Raw genomic sequence first — 16,668 nt, forward strand, 5'->3', positions numbered from 1 at the left:
CAGACAGCCAGGTGGTTGGACTAAGATTCGGGGGGTGGGGTGGGGCCGACCTGAGCCCTCCTAGATTGTCCCCACCCGCTCCTCGTCTCCCCAACTCACCCAGTGCCAAAGAGCAGATGGGCTTCACAGCACGCCCCCTCTGTTCACCAGAGCCACTGTACAAAGCAACACACTCCACGGGCCACGACTCCAACATCAGTGAGCAGAACAGTGCCTTACCAGAACAGAAACAGACACACACACACACTGGAAACCTCTATCCTATATACAGTACTGCCAGACAACAGCAAACATGTGAACAGATACACTGTACATATAATTTTGAATACATGCCTTCGTTAGTTACAGCGTTATGTTAAAAATCTGTTTGGAGATATCTCACTTGGGACTCATTAATAAGCAAAAAGACATAAAATGTTTTACCCTCCGGTTTAGTTAATGTTTGCTTTACTAGAGGAGTTTAAAGTCTTTACATTTCATTTCAGCTCCCGAAAACATCTTAAAAACAGCAGTCTGATGCAATGATTAGGCAAGTACAAGTGGCCCTAATGTAACACACACACACACACTATGAAATTCCATCTGTTGTTAGTCACTGTCACTCATAAAAGAATTTCATACACAAAATGACACAATAGATATAGCATTACATCAATCGTAATTCAACATATTACTCTTCTATTCAACAAAATGCCACCACAACGCAAAAACAACTTCATATAATAGGGGAGTTATAAAGCCATCTAATTTAAGGCTAGGTTCAGTACTCTCATCCATCTCCACTGAAGCTCTCTATATCTTGGCAATTTTTTCACTGTGAGGCAATATGTCATAAACATTTCTCTCTTTTCCCCCTTGAGCTTACGATATCTCATAGTTCAGTACATTGGGTCAGTGCCAGAGATCGAAAAACATTTGCTGCAATCTGCTGGCTTGGCTTGAAGAGGAAGAAAAAGACAGCATGGGGAAAAAAATCACCTCTCACTTAATTTAAGACTAAATCCTCTCTTTTCCTCCCTCATTCAGATTAACACAGAGCTAAAAAAAAAAAAAAAAAAGATGCTGACAACAGACACCCTCTCTCCAGACTATAGCATTTCTAAAGAGAATGAAACCTATCTGGAGAATTATACCTTAAGACAGACCACTGACATTTCAACGATAACTTTGTGGGTGGACAATGCCTCAACATTTATATATAGTGAAGCCGAAGAAAATGTAATAGTTGTGTTACAGAACTCTGCAGCTTGTTTCTCTTCAGAGAGGACAAGAAGGGCTGTTGTAGGGCACAGATGATGATCTTTTCAATTATGCATATGTCATGAGGCATGACGGATTGGGGTGTTATTGAGGACTATGCTCTATCGGTATCTTGCAAGGAACAAAAAAATATTAAACATTATTTAGATTCCTAAGATTAAAGGGAGCCATTTCAATTTAATAAGCTCTCCGTGGCGACTAAGCAAAATATCCTTGTATTTAACTCACTAACTTATGGTGCTGTTGCTATCATGTCACAGCTACCTGTGATGTGGGAGGGTTATGGCAACGCATGTTGAGTTAATGTTTGTGGCAACACTATGTGGGTGAGTAGGAGAGAGAAGGTGAGAATGCGGTGGAAGTGTGTGCATACTTGTGTGACCGTGTTTGTGAGTAATATGTTGAATTACGAAGGATTTAATGCAACATCTATAGTTGCATCAATGTATTTATTGACCAACGGTAGACATGAAAAATTATCAAAAGTATACATTTTTGTGAATGTGGTTCTGTAAGAGCTCAGGTACTGGCAAACAGTGCCCAACAACAATGGCATTTAATAGTGTGTGTGCGTGTGTGTGTGTGTGTGTGTGTGTGTGTGTGTGTGTGTGTGTGTGTGTGTGTGTGTGTGTGTGTGCGAAAGAGAGAGCCCGGGAGATCAGGGTTTTACTCCTTTAGCAGGTGGTTGTGGTTGCATGTTGGTCGTTTAGGCCAACACACACAAATGCGCCAAAATCACATTGTACATATGAATACATTTTTAATAAACAATATCACATATGCAGCACTTGCCTCCATGCAGGCATTTATGCCTTGCATGTACAGCCATCATATGAAGATAACCTTGAAGCTGGTAGGCAGCGACATGACACACAGGCAGCAGTGCTGGACCTCATGGCAGAGGTCCACGGGCTACTGTATACTGCATTCACACGACCACTGTACATTCTGTCATGTGACTTGTTCAGAATAGCAGACTTTCAGAGCAGTTGGGATATCAGTCCACAAAACTAATGACCACAGGCTGCTCGAATTCATCAGCAGCGAAAAGCCACAACAAGAGCAAAGCTACAAACTGCATGACACAAAACATGCAACAGGAATGTTACCTCAGTGTACTGCAGGGAGTGACGGTACCTCATATTTAATATTCTTGTGAATGGATCTCAAAATACAGCAGCATTTCTCTAAACAACAAGCACATGGTCTGGCCAAATTTTAAAGTAAGACACAAAAAGGCATGTAATTGAGTCATTTTTGTGCAACAACCTACAAATCTGTGACCAACCGCACAAAGGCCAAACCAAATCAAGAAATACTACCACGCATACTGCTCCTGTAAAAACCCTGTGGAGTAAACAGGTTTCCCTCCTCTCTGCTTGTCCTGTTGCGACCCACTCAAATATGTCCTTGAAGACGCAGCTCTAGACGACCGACCCTATGCCAGAGAAAAGGCAAAGTCCAACCTCAGAGTCTCTGCAGTGTTTGTATAAACAGTAGGTAGTGCTGTTACAAATAGTCCTTGCTGGTGGAGATACACCACTGCATCAGTGTACCATAAATATTCATTAGTGACCTCGTCACCTTGCTACACACACAAATATATGCAGACATACGCTGATATACACTCATATACCCTTGAAGCTGTATTTCACACCGACAAGAGCATTGTGACTTTATTTCACTGTCAGTACCAATGTTTGTAAAGCCTCAAATCTCTCAGGGGAAGAGGTTTAAATGCATCAGCCAACTTAAACTCAAACCCGGGGCCTCCTCACCCACAATAACTCAGGCAGGATGTGGAAAGATGGGATCTGCTTAAAGTTAGTTAATACACCATATTAAAAGCTATGATGTTTCGACATCAAACATGTCATCGGAGTAGATATTATGATCTGATTCTTACTTGATATGGAATATAGAAATGTGTTCCAAATGAATATTTCATCTCTGTATTCTGTTTCCCCCTATTGCTTGTTTGTGATCATAATAGTAGAGCCTCCACATGGAATGTGACTATGTACTAAACCTTTTGAGAATACTTACAAATGTTAGACTCTCCCACTTCTAATGGCCAACGGTGGAACCAATAGCTGTCATCAGACCAACAGCATGGCTGTAAACAGCATTAAGCCTCATTTGAGTTACTGCCAACGCTGTACCAGAGCCAAGCTGGAAACATGGCGCATCATATTACATGTATATAAATGCAATGCCCACATTCATACAGTCATACAAGTGTGAGGCCATTTCCCATCCAAGTGAATGAGAAAGCAACAGCAGCATATGGAGCAATGAAAAGCCTCAAAAATTGTAATTCCTGGATGCATATTTTACTGATAAAACACTTCCAGCCAGTCCACATCCAGTGGCTGTACAGTGTACAATAAACTGTAATAAACACCCCCTGCAGTTTAAGAATATAGGGGTTTTACATTTGTCCTGACTTCAGAGTTGATGCAACACACAAACTCTTGATACAAAGTAAGCAATGAAGCAAAAGCAAGAGAACCGAGCGACAACATAATTATTTACATTCAGAGGAAAAACACAAAGACAACATGGTATTCAGCTAAATGTACCATATATGATTAATTGCACATATGATCGGATCACCATACCCATACTGTGCAATAGTAGAATAAGACATTTAACGTACCGTTGAGTGTTTCTTGTTCAGGCGTTTCTTCTTCCTCTTGCCTTGTGTATGTGCCAGGCGGGGGTTGTTCTCTTGGTCTGAAGGCTGCTGGTGGTGGTGATTGTTCTTGCAGGTCTCCAAGCTCATGCCGTTGGGGACTCTGACAGGCTTTTTCTTGTGCAGGGGCCCAGCCTGGTTGTCACTACACTCCTGGGGCTTCAGTGAAATGTTCTTCTACAAAGGAAACAGCACACGATAAAGCTTATATTAGAGCCGAAACAAGCAATTGGTAACATGCTGGGCACATCAGCCATGCAGTCGGCCTTTGAGGATCCTGCAATCATACAAGCTTATATACTTGAGAAAAAATGCTCATAAGAATGCTCGAGATATAGCAAAAAAGAAATATACACACATTCAAGAAAGCCTATTTTGGCAGATAGCATCTCACTCCACTTTACAGTAAATGGTGCAGTGACTTTGCTCCAATCAGCAATTTGGAGCAAGATACAGGATAGTATTATTCAATTCAATTTAAAATACTTTATTCGCAACCCCGCAAGGGGGCAATTCCAGGTAAGCAAACAAAGTGCACATATTAGTATCAAAACTTTCTTCCTCAGAAATATAACAAAAAGTGATTCCTTTAAGAATTTGACCTATTTTGCTTTGATTTTAAACTACACAGTAGTGAGGCCCAACAGCAATAAAGATGGTTCTAAAAGGTAATTTGGGAGTGAAGTAGTGTCAAGTATTCGGTCATCTCATTTACAATGTAGTCAAAAGCATTAAAAAAATCTTTAAAATGCTCAAAATGAACTCTCAATTAAATCATTTTCCATTTGAGGTCCACACGCCTTCACACTCTTCTACATGTATTTATGTGATCAGTAATCAAGGGGAAATTTTTATCCAAGCAACCTCGCGCCATTTGGAGAGGAGCTACAGGGTCAAGTGTTGCAGCACACTTCTGCATAAATCCCAAGGCAAGTTCATCACTAATGGTTTTGGGTCTACAGGGTCAGGCAACTGAGAAGTCTCATACTGGTTACAGAACTTCTCAGCTGTCTGTGCGGTGATGGGACAGAAGTACTGATGACTGTATGATTAATTTTTTTTATAAATCTTTCAGAGGGAGATTTACAAGTTGCTAAAAATCATTCAATAAAAGATGCTAGATCAAGCACCAAAAGGCCGCAATTCACTCTGGAGTGAGATGAGAGACATCAGAGATTAGACACAGCTGAATCAAAATATTGAGGGTTAGCATTGTTAGTTGACAGTATGTATAGGACCAAAGATTTGTATTCTAACTACCTCTAGTGTTTACTCATTGCAAATAAGTGAGACAGCGTTTTCCTTGGATTTCTCGTTCATGTTTTTACTAAATGTTTTATTTAAATAATGTTTTGCTCTTTTTAAGCCTTGCATCCTATGTTTGATCGTCAGTAAATGTCTGTGTGTGTGTGTCTGCGTCTATCAGAGGGAGGGGGGTATCTTCTTTGTTTCTTTTTTTATGTTGCATTTCATTGGATGTGAAGCACTTTGTGTTGCATTTTTGTGCATGAAAAGTGCTAGATATATGGCTGATTGATTGATTGAAAGATAGAAGTGAGGCATCCAGGTCTTCCAGGACTTTCAACTGGTAGATGTAGGGATATGTTTGGTCACCACATAGACAACCTGGTCCCATCTGAATGGTCCAGTATAATTAATTCTACTAGCCTGAACACTGGTACCAGGAAAGCAGTGTATGTTCACCCTTTTATTCTGACATTCCAGATTATGGAATCGCCTTTATTGAAATTTCAATAATGGATTATCTTGGAGCAATGTTGGGATTGAAAATAAGGCCTTGGGATGGCATGAAAAACACAGGCAAAGTAGGATGGTGCACAAGACAAGGTTGAGTCAGCTTCCTCTGTGGAGCTGACTCCCGAGGGTAAGGTAGGCCTCATCTGTACTCCTACAAACTAAGGTCCACGGCTGCAATCGATTAGGGGTATACTTTACAGTATTGATACTTTTACTTAAGTTAAAGAGCTGAACAGGTCGCCTGCTTCCAACCACATCTTTTGACATCGAAAAACTGCCTCAGCGAGTCACTTCTTGAGGAGTGGTTTATATATGTTCACCAGCAGTACTTGTGTTTGGCTAAGAACTTGTTCACAAACTGTGCCTCAGTTGAGAATTCATCCCACAGTCCACAGAATCGACACCGTTTTCCACATAATGCTGTTGCGGGCACAACCCTCCTTGTGTCAAGCAGCAGAAAGTTGCCCCCTTTAACGAACCACACCTTAGTGACTTAGTGAGAATGATTTCACCAGTGTCAGAGATATGCAGTGGATGAGTTTAATGAGTGTGCTACTAACACTGACTCACTAAACCATTTCCAAAGGCCTCCATTCACACATAGAAAAACAAGTGCATGCATCAACTAATCTCATTTGCCTTTCCCACCCACACTCATCCAAGGCAAATAATGCAGCATGACATGCATTGTCAGTCCACAGAACAAGTGACAAAGTTATGATGGGGCTAAGAGAGGTTCCATTGTGTCAGCCTTCTGCATGCTTCTAAGCCCCCAAACCAACTGATTGCACAGAATAAATCATACACACTATATTCTGCCTGCTCACTGAACAATAGCATGGGAAATTCCTCATTTCAGCACCTTATGACACTGAAAGGTAAGCAATTGGTCAATATGGCTGACTCTCCACTGGCTTTCATTACTGTGGCATTTAGTAGCAATGTATGTCTACGGTATCCGTATGACAGATTACTATCTGGAAGGTAGCTATTCTAATTCACTTTATTTACTTTTTTTATTTTTACTAAGATTGTACAACTTATCACATCCAACGTGAGATGAACATGTGTCACTTTCAACTATCCAGCTTGTTTGACAGGAACATAAATGTTATATTTTCAGACATAATTGATTTACTTGACAACTAAACAATTGGATGTTCGATCTTCACTGTGCAGCATGATGTTTGCGCAATGTTTGACACTACACGGCTGTTTTCACATTCATCTGCAGAAGGTGTCAAGTTTATCTGTGCTCACCTTAAATCCATTAGATGAAATATTTCCATATTCATAAAATCTGGGTTGTCTAATGAGGGAGAAGGGGTAGATCTTGTTTTAATAAAAGGGTTGAACTTTTCCGAGTCAAATGATTATTCCAAACAGTCTATTTATAACACTGATCAGCCACAACATTAAAATGATCGGTGTATGTCTCTTGATGGTGGTTTCACTGTCAAGTTGTCAGACAGTAGACATGGAGATATGCTTATGATATTCACTTTTAAACTATCTAACGCCCGCAGAATATTACTATACGTAATGTACAAGATGCAATTTCCTCCTGAGTAATCCAAAGCTGCTCATTAACAATTAATTTACAGCAGAACTGTGAAGAGGCTCCTCCTGAACCGTGCTTTGTCTGGAGTTGGCAATAAATGTGGAACACGTAGTCTGTGCGGCTACTTTCACAATGAGGGAGAGGGGGGATGACACAATGGGAATGCTCTGCTTGCCAAAAAAAAATAAACAAATGCAGTTCAAAACATAATGATCTGAAATGAGTCAGTGCATAAAGATGATAAACTGGAGAGACAGTGTGGCCAACTGATGATTCTGGGAGGGTTTAGATAATCACTACATCATTTCAGGTAATGGGATACATCGTATCAAATCAAAAAAAATTGTCTTCAAAACGTTTTCTTCTTCTTAATCTTAAAGTACTAAAACACCTGCAAACAATAATTTAATACAGTTCTCTAGATTCATTTGATGTTGCTACTGGCTCCATGAGTCCATCAGACAACCATTAACTATTTTTCATTCTTTTTAAAGGGTTTAATTACATTTGACAACATTGTATCCTGCTTGGCTCTGTTGGTAACGCTTACTCTAAACTCTGCTTTGTCTTGTGTTTGCATATCCCCCCGTGCTGGGCACTCACTTTTAACAGAGTTCCTGCTCATTAACCATCAAGAGGATTCCTCACTAGCTGACTTTGATTGTCTACACTGAACCAAACATAGCCAGCATGATACTGTACCACCCCCAGGCCTCCATACTGCGACCAAATGGTTGCATTTTGCGAGACCTTGCGAGCGAGTCCGCACTCCGCCAGTGAAGACCAATGTGTGTGAGAGGGGGATGAGTCTGGGAGTGATTGGTCAACCACACTCGTCGGTGTTCTCAGTTGCTACGATTTCCGTCAATTAGATTCCAGAGAGGCTACGCATGAGATCAGTGCAGATCCACCTCCGGTGCTGATGGGGCGGTGCCCGGATTAAAGCTTGCACGTGTCTCCCGACTCGCCTTCAGTGTTCTCTTGCACCCGTGGTCGGCCTCCGGGCCTTCTATCACATTGCAATTTCTGTAAGTTATCTATCCATTACCAAAGCATTTATCAGTAATACGGTTAAAATGGGTGAAAATGTGGATAATTGCGTTGCAGGCCGATTTAAGGTGTGCCCCTAAATTTTCTGCTTGTGCCCCTAAAATTTTCATTAAGGGGCTAGAGCGCTCCTAGAAAAAACACAGTTAGTCTGGAGTCCTGACCCCAGTGTGTGATTTCAGTTGGCATGCTCGCATTCCAGAATCACAGGAAGGTGTGGTGTAACACAGTGTCATCGGTGCCTGCCCCCCCAGCTCTCCCTTGAACAAAAACGTTGTTCCATCTCCGTGACAACATCCCCTGCCAACTTAATGCCGGAAAAACTATTTCTCTTGTACCTCTTCTCAGAACAGAGAGGCAGAATAATGGTACAATATTATAGGACACAAGCAGGACCTCCTCTGGTCTCTCAGCCAGTTCACCTTTGATACTGATCAACTCGTTTTACTGAAACTACTTAATTAGTTGACATAAACTGAGCACCCAGCAAAGAGGAAAAGAGAGAGAGGGATAGATGACGGCACAAAACAGGAAAAGACAGGATTTGAGAGACAGACAAGTAGAGAGCCCTCAACTGCACCACGGGTTTCACAAAGCGTTCAGCACTCTCCCTCCCTCTTGCTCTCACGCACACACACACACACACACACAAACAAATCCCTACCCACCATAATACAAACTAAACAATAATTGGAGATCTAATGAATGCTAATAAAGACTGCACAATGGCTCCTCGTGGGGTACTCTAGGACAACAGCCTATATTAGCTTCATCTACTTAGTTAGGTTGAGCAGCGAACTGTCATCCTTCAGAGAGTCCTCGACCTGATTATCACATTTTCAGTGAGTGTGAAGCAGCATTAAGGAAGCTGTAAGTGTCGGCTGTAGTTTTGGTTTTTCTATCAGAGTTGGTGCTGCAGTCGCCGTTACCTGTTAGATGATAGTCAGGGACACAACGATTACATGACTTGCCTTCCGACCCCACCGTCTATTTCAGTTTTTAATGGACATAAAACCCATTTGATCCATAGTCACATATCATAGCAAAGCAGCCACAGTTCAAATTAAAAAACTCTACTCTGTAGATACAATACAATACTTTGTCAGACACTATACAGAGACAGTGCATAGTCTCCATATGGGAAATAATAAACAGACAGGCCAACCCCCTATCTTGTATTACATGTAGAATAATAATGGACCTAACTGTTATAACAGAGCAGTTCTAACAAACAACTGTCTTTTTTTCTTTGAAATACTGACAACGCCACAGCAAGAGCAACATATATATGTCCAGAGAGCATTGTACCAGTAGGAAATTCTAAGCATTATTGTCGGCATCCAAAATACAACAGACCAACCTGTAAAATATACTACCAACATGTATGTGGAATACAACGTAAAAAAACACTACACACTCCAATTGAGTCCATGTGAGGAATTCAACAGTCCTTAAACCAAATGAATACTGTACCATTACCAATACAATGTAAACTTCAGCACTGAGCCTTTGGTTTATGCGACTAGAATCAAGCATTTCTTCCTCGAGAGAAAAGGATGGAAAAGCACCAGCTCCTGAAACTATGCAATGAAGAGAAAAATAAAAAGGTAGGAGACAGAATCTCATGCAAAATTGAATAGTTTAATTACTTTTAGCTGGAAAAAGAAGTACTGTAAGCAGTTATGTTGACTTCTGACCACATTTGGGCTGACTTAATAGTGGTGAATAAGTACAGGTCAGAACATGAAGAACTAACCCTAACCCTTTAGCACAAAAATCAAACGCTGCTGAGACCTAACCAAACACTCCAGCTGCATTTACAGCCAGATATTAGTAGCAGGTGAGCGAGCCCTTGAGAATATGACTGAGGCAGAATTTCTATGCTTGTAGAAATAAATAGATGAATTACAGCTTATTTGCAGCTATTGTAAATGTAGAAATGTTAAATTGGGAGTTTAAGGAGGTTAAATCCGCAGCTCGTGTCTCAAGGCTGCCATCAAAGCTAGCAGAACAATTTCTAATCAGAGCATTGGTGAAACCTAAATTCTAATTATTTAACAGAAAATAGTTCAAGCACTCACAACCACAGAACTGTCATAGTGAAGCTGCAAGGATGCTAAAGTGACAGCAAGAAAAAAACATCAGCCCTTTCACAAAGTCCTTATGTTGTTCACCAACCCCAAAATACCCCATTACAATTTTAATGTAGAGTAAAGTACAGTAATAAAAAAACATCAACTCAACAACATCAGCATGGGTCATAAACCTTACCCCCCTCAATGTTAGCAGATGGGATGGGGACCAAAAGAAACATAAAACATAGTTTTTCTTAAAGGGATAGTTCAGTTATTTTGAAGTGGGGTTGTATGAATTACTTATGCATAGTTAGTATGTTACCTTATGGAAATGTTGATCAGAAAAACGTCTTTTTCGCTGCATTTTAAAATGTAACCTAAATTTTTTTTAAATCCGTTCAATTGTACGATGGAGGACATATTTTTTTCACTGCTTCAGTTTTCCGCCAGAGAGACGTTTAAGTTTGCACTTTTTTTTTCAAGCGTTCTTCGGCCATGTGTCACTGCGCCAACTCGCCGTGTTAGCTTTGAGTCAAACAGCTGATTTGCGGAGTGATACTGCACTGGCGCGAGTTGAAGCAATGAAAAAATACGTCCTCCAGCTTACAATCGAAAATATTTTTTTTTTAGGTAAGCATTTAAAAATGTGGCGAAAAATACGTTTTCCGGTGGTCCCCTCTGCAACAGTGCTACTCAGACTTACGCTACTTCCATGTCCCCTCCAAACTCCGTTAAATGACATCGCTGATCACCATCTCCATAAGGAATCATATTAACTATGCATAAGTAACTCATACAACCCCACTTTAAAATCACTGAACTATCCCTTTAAGCAGGAGAGGCAGCATTGCAGGACAAGACGCCGACAATACTGTGTTACATGTCTTACATGACTCTGATTCTGGAACACCAGCAGTCTGAAATCACCCAGGGGCAGCTTTGCAGGTAGGCAGTGAGGGATTCTCCTGATAGACATAAACATCTGCAAGACGTTTGTTTCCTTCTTTGTGATGATAGTGCTGTCGACAATAGTGGGGAGCACACACACTCACATCACTTCTCATGTTCAGACAGACAAAGACACCTAGCCAATTTTCCTGACACCCCCCCCCCCCCCCCCGAAATCAGGTCAGTAGGGTGCATGGAAACAGACAAGGAGACATCCTGTGTGTGACGGTCCGATTTCCTTGTTGTGTCTGGCCGTTGAACAAACATGGATTTTTCTTTCTGGGAGAGTACACAGGCCCGAGGGGGACCTGGGGTAATGTGAGATCTCAGCGACCAGGTTCTCTTTGTATCTTTCAGTCTTATCAGGCATCCTGAGAGAAACACAATGACGGATTCTCCCAAAGAAAACAACGAAGCACGGGCCACACATATCGTATCAAAGACAGCGATCAAACGGCTGCATTGTGGCCACAATAATCTGGCTTGGAGAATGAGATATACCCAGAGTGACGATGTAACACTTGTTCTTTCACAGTGTCTAAGAGGTTGGAATAACTGTGTTTTGCCTTTTGCTTAAAGTGTCTTACAACATTTTACTAAGCACCAAACGCAAAATTTTAAATTCATGTGTGTTTGTATTCGTGACACCTCCGACACGTTTGTGTGCATACACGTGTCTCGAGCAGGCATCCTAACAGGAGGGGAAACCGGGGCCTTCTGCAGAGATGACAGCAGAGTACAGGACTTAATGAAAAGCAAACATATTCAGCATGAATCACAAGAACCCACAACATTTACCCTGATTAAATAAACATGAGGAGCGGAGATGCAGCCTGTCAGCCGGGCTTTTTTCATGTTAATCACTGAGTAAGCGGAGCAGGCAGTGGCCCTTTAATGGGTGCAGAAAGACGTTAACCAGCAGTGTTTGGTTCGTTGTGTTACTAAATCAGAGCACTGTATTTTTTTTTTGGGAAAACCTCTATATTTGATACATAGACATCAGCTGGCAGGTCATATGCTGTGTTCAGAAGAATATGAATGAAAGGATTTCAGTGGAAAGCAAACGAAAGCAAGATAACATTGCACATTGGCCATGTGGCGACAACCTGAATAAGCAAATCATACTGTGAAACAAGATGACGGTCGTGATCAAATGAGGACATGAAGCAACAACATTTTGGGTTTTTTGCTGGAAATAATCCGAGCCCAAGTGGCAGAGTGAGATAGATTTCACCATCTGAAGCTGCCCTTGTTGGCTGAAATAATGACACCTAATTGCTGACAGATGTAAAAGCAAATGAACCATTAGCTTTAACAGCCAGTGGGACTGCTTACAGCGACTGCACTGGGTCAAAGCTTTTATTGCATTCTGTCATGTACTATTACTAAAGAAAATTCACTTTCTGCTGAATGGGTATATTGGTAAAACGACAACTGAAATCATTATCAAAAAAATCCTCTTGTGACAAGGTTAATGAGTTATTCATGATCAGCAAAATAGTGCATTCATGGGAAAAAGTGCAATATCTAACAAAGAAATGATGCTATGATGCAATGCAATGGATTTTAACTGCTTGGAAAATGTTATCACAATTCAAACAGTGATATTAGAAGCCATGAGAAGGGATAGTCGGACCCAAGATCTAAGACGGTGTATATTGCAAAGACAAAGGCCCCCAGCAGCGAGCTTTGGGGCACCCCTGTAGGGAGGGGACAAAATAGGCATGTTCGTCAACGCCACGACACACTCGAGGGAACGCGCAGGGAGGTATCTCACTGAACCAATTATCTGCCCACTTCACTGCACACAATCCAATCACAGCCCACACTGTTCTTACTGGTGGTTCTCTGATGGTGGAATGAGCTGTCAGAGGAGGGGAGTCTCTCTCTAGCTTCAAGAATCTCTTGAGGACTCATCTCTTCTGAGAACACCTCCTCTCCTAGCCCCTCTAAAACCCTAAGACACCTAACAATCACTTACTCTGCACTTTGGATGTAATTTTTTACCCGATCAGTTGATACCAAATGTCCCCGTTGTGGGACGGATAAAGGATTATCTTATGTCCTGGACCTTCTCTTGTTGAAAAGATCTAGCGCATACTTGTACTAGTGTTGAATCTCATTCGTAAATCTCTTTGGATAAAAGCATCTTTCAAACGAGTAAATAAAAACAAATGAAACAATTCATTTAGTAACAACAAAAGGAGACGTCATTTAAAAAAATACATGTTTTTACTTAATTACGATGTAAATGCATACATATTATAGAAATCCTTTTTTTTCTCTGTGTGATTTGTTTTCATGTAGGCAATTTTTAATTCTCCTTGCCAGTAGAGTTATTCTGCTTAGAAACTGATGGCAGGGAGAGAAGTGGACAATACTATAGAACTATGATGACTTAAGGAAATTATGCCCCAAGCCATGTAAAAGAGCAAACCTTGGTGTAATTCTCTATGGATGCTTGCAAATAAATTTCCCTTTGCCACCTCAAATAAGTCTGTGCTAAGATTCTGCTGAGAATCCGGTATCCTGAGATTTGTCTTCAGTCAGTATATCACAGTGATATGTTGAGCTGCATGAAATAATATCATCTACCACTACTACTACTTGTCCCTGAGAGGATAGCCGACGACTTGAAGAGACCAATACACTAAGCATATATCAATTTAACATAAACAACTTTAAATTAAACTTTATCGCCACCTGTAGTGATTTATATCTATTACCGATGCACTCAACCATACACAGAAGAGCTGGCAACATCATAGAACCATATCTCTCAGTGATAGCGCTGTGTGTGATGCATCACCAACAGAAACACATGATAGCGTACAACAAATCCCACGAGCCAAGTTTTCTTCCAATAATGTGCCGTGTCCGACTACAGTCAAACATGTTCAAGAAATAAGCATGCCGTGCAATGTCTGCAACCGAATTTAGAAGACAGCCCGGAGCACTGGCACCATCAAATTGCATGACAAACGCACAGAACAATGTGTCATGAGTCTGCCCCCTTCGAACTCTGTCGGCCCTGGTGAAGTCTTGTTTTTCAGTGTACTGTTATTCATGTTTTAATTACTTCTTACTATTCATGTTTGATTTATTCATTAAACATTCCTCGTGGGACTCTGTTAAGTTTCTTTTGTTATCCCTTGCTTTTCTATAAATTAATTTTCTATTTCCTGTTTTACTTTGTAGCACCTTTCCTTCTGTTGCATCACTTCCTTTTCCTGTGTCTTGTTTCTGTTCACCCTACTTTTTCCTGTGTCTGTCTGGGTTGGAGTTTCAAATTAACTGAGTTTTGGATTGTGTCTGTTTTTGTTTTCTTTAATTATTATTGTTTTACGACACACTGCATTTGGGTCCTGTTCCTGCATCCGACACATTGGAAACACTACTCACAACTGCGTTTCAGCTAACTAGAAATTGACGAGCTTTCAACACAGTGACAGCAAAAAACGGAGTCTGTGAGATGTGAAGCAGTAGAGACCGGTTCACTTATACTACAGCAAACGCTTTTAAGATGACAAAGTGCTGCTAGCACCAAGTGAGGGTGGCATATAATGAAAGCTGTAGTGTTGGTATGCTTAGAGCACTGGCAGAATGGCCACTACTATTGCCTGGATTGGGTCTGCTTTAAGTGAGGGTCAAACATTCAAAGGCAGTCATCATGCCCACCAGTAAATATACAACTCATTCTTTCAATTGTTCTTAAAATAACATGGTTTCAATGATTTAATCTACTTTGAAAACGCTTTATAATATTGATTTGGGGAGAAAATCTTAACTCAAGGTCTATTTACATGCTTGCCGCTGAGAGTTTGTCTGAAGATGGAAGTTGCTCAGCCATTACTCACAATTTTTTCATCATCATGGAAAATTACACAGTAAATTTCCATTTAGACCTTTGAACTAATCCTGCGATAAATCCCATCTTCAAAGAGGTAATAATTTTCATTCATGTTTTTATTGACATAGTTTCAGAGGTGTTGATGTATGATAAGTTTGGAGGATATTTTTTATGACGCTGTAGACCTGTATTGAATTTACAGATGGGTGTTTGTAATTTAGACTACCCTCATTGATAAAAAATGGGATGGATGAATGAAAATAAACACCTGTGCATATAAAATAATAAAATTCAATTCACCACAGATGTTACCTCCAAGTAGGTTCAAATGACACACACACACACAAGAGACCACAGGACATCAACACTACACTGCCCCAAATCGATATCGCGATATCACACTTTTTTATCAACTAAGAAATTGTACCGGTATTATCGTGGACGCTATGATATGGCACAGCCCTAAACATAACAGTTTCAACACAAACTAAACATGAACCTCCATGAATGAAGAATTTATTGCATGTGTGGATGAGACTGCCTTCGTTTTCTGCTGGATGTAAATAAACACTACTTATTTAGTGTACACTCAACATAAAAATAAAAATAAAGAGTCTCTGAAATAAGTACTTTATCCTGCTTGATAGAAAAGTGGCATGAAGAGAGGGGAAAAAAGGGACAATTTTCACTTCAATCCTCTCAGGAGTTTACAAAACCAATTTGCTGTCCATTGCTCTTTAAAAAAACAACAACTTTGTTTTCTGTGTTATTGTGTGCATTGGAGCCAGAATAACCACAGCAGAAGTAGAAACGGTTCTCTCCTGGGATTTGGGAAAAAGAAATGCTTGATTCAGGCTGCGGCTTTGTAGCAACAGCTCTCACTCCCTCTTATTTCTCCCTTTTCCCTCCACCTCTAGGATTCACTGCAGAAAATTGACTCAGGAAGGGAGTGAATAGTGGGTGATGCTGAAGTCTAACCGTCCCCAATGAGCTTCTCTCCTGCTCGCTGCCAGGACCAGACTGCTAGTGAGCACTAAAGCAGTGGCATTCACATAGAGAAACTCGTAGCAGTTGGTTTAATTTCCTGCTTTTTTAATACCCATACTGCACTGGTGTTCAGTAAATGGCATATGAACAAAAGAGGCCCCCTTCATGTGCTCTCCAGCCAAGAAAGGGTTGTAAGAATAGTCCAGCAGGCTTACACAATAGACACCCACCTCAACTACATGCAGGCCGCCTAACTTTTTAACGAAGGTGCAACAGCACATAATTTAGGTGCCCCCCAAATTTTTCATTGAGCCTTACCGCAATAATACACCTATTATACCTTTTCTTGACAGTTCCCATATACATTGGTAATTATGGAAATGGTAGCTCTTCTTTGGCTATACAATAAGCCGTGTTAAATGTAATTATCGTTTCTGAGCAGTGTGGAGAAGAATGGACAATTTTTTTTGTTTCTCGTATGGTACAC

General features: G+C 40.7%; 1 protein-coding gene across 6 annotated transcripts in view; it reads right to left on the minus strand.

Moving 5' to 3' along the window:
- The window catches only part of auts2a (activator of transcription and developmental regulator AUTS2 a), a 270,462-nt gene that overhangs the window by 198,682 nt on the left and 55,112 nt on the right, over positions 1–16,668 (minus strand). For all 6 annotated transcript variants that reach the window (XM_047330435.1, XM_047330438.1, XM_047330436.1 and 3 more), the window contains exon 3: positions 3,920–4,132. In XM_047330435.1, coding sequence (XP_047186391.1) covers positions 3,920–4,132 — 213 coding nt within the window. The remainder of the gene's footprint in view (positions 1–3,919; positions 4,133–16,668) is intronic.

Source organism: Scophthalmus maximus, chromosome 2 (assembly GCF_022379125.1).
Source record: "Scophthalmus maximus strain ysfricsl-2021 chromosome 2, ASM2237912v1, whole genome shotgun sequence".
NCBI classification, from domain to species: Eukaryota; Metazoa; Chordata; class Actinopteri; order Pleuronectiformes; family Scophthalmidae; genus Scophthalmus; species Scophthalmus maximus.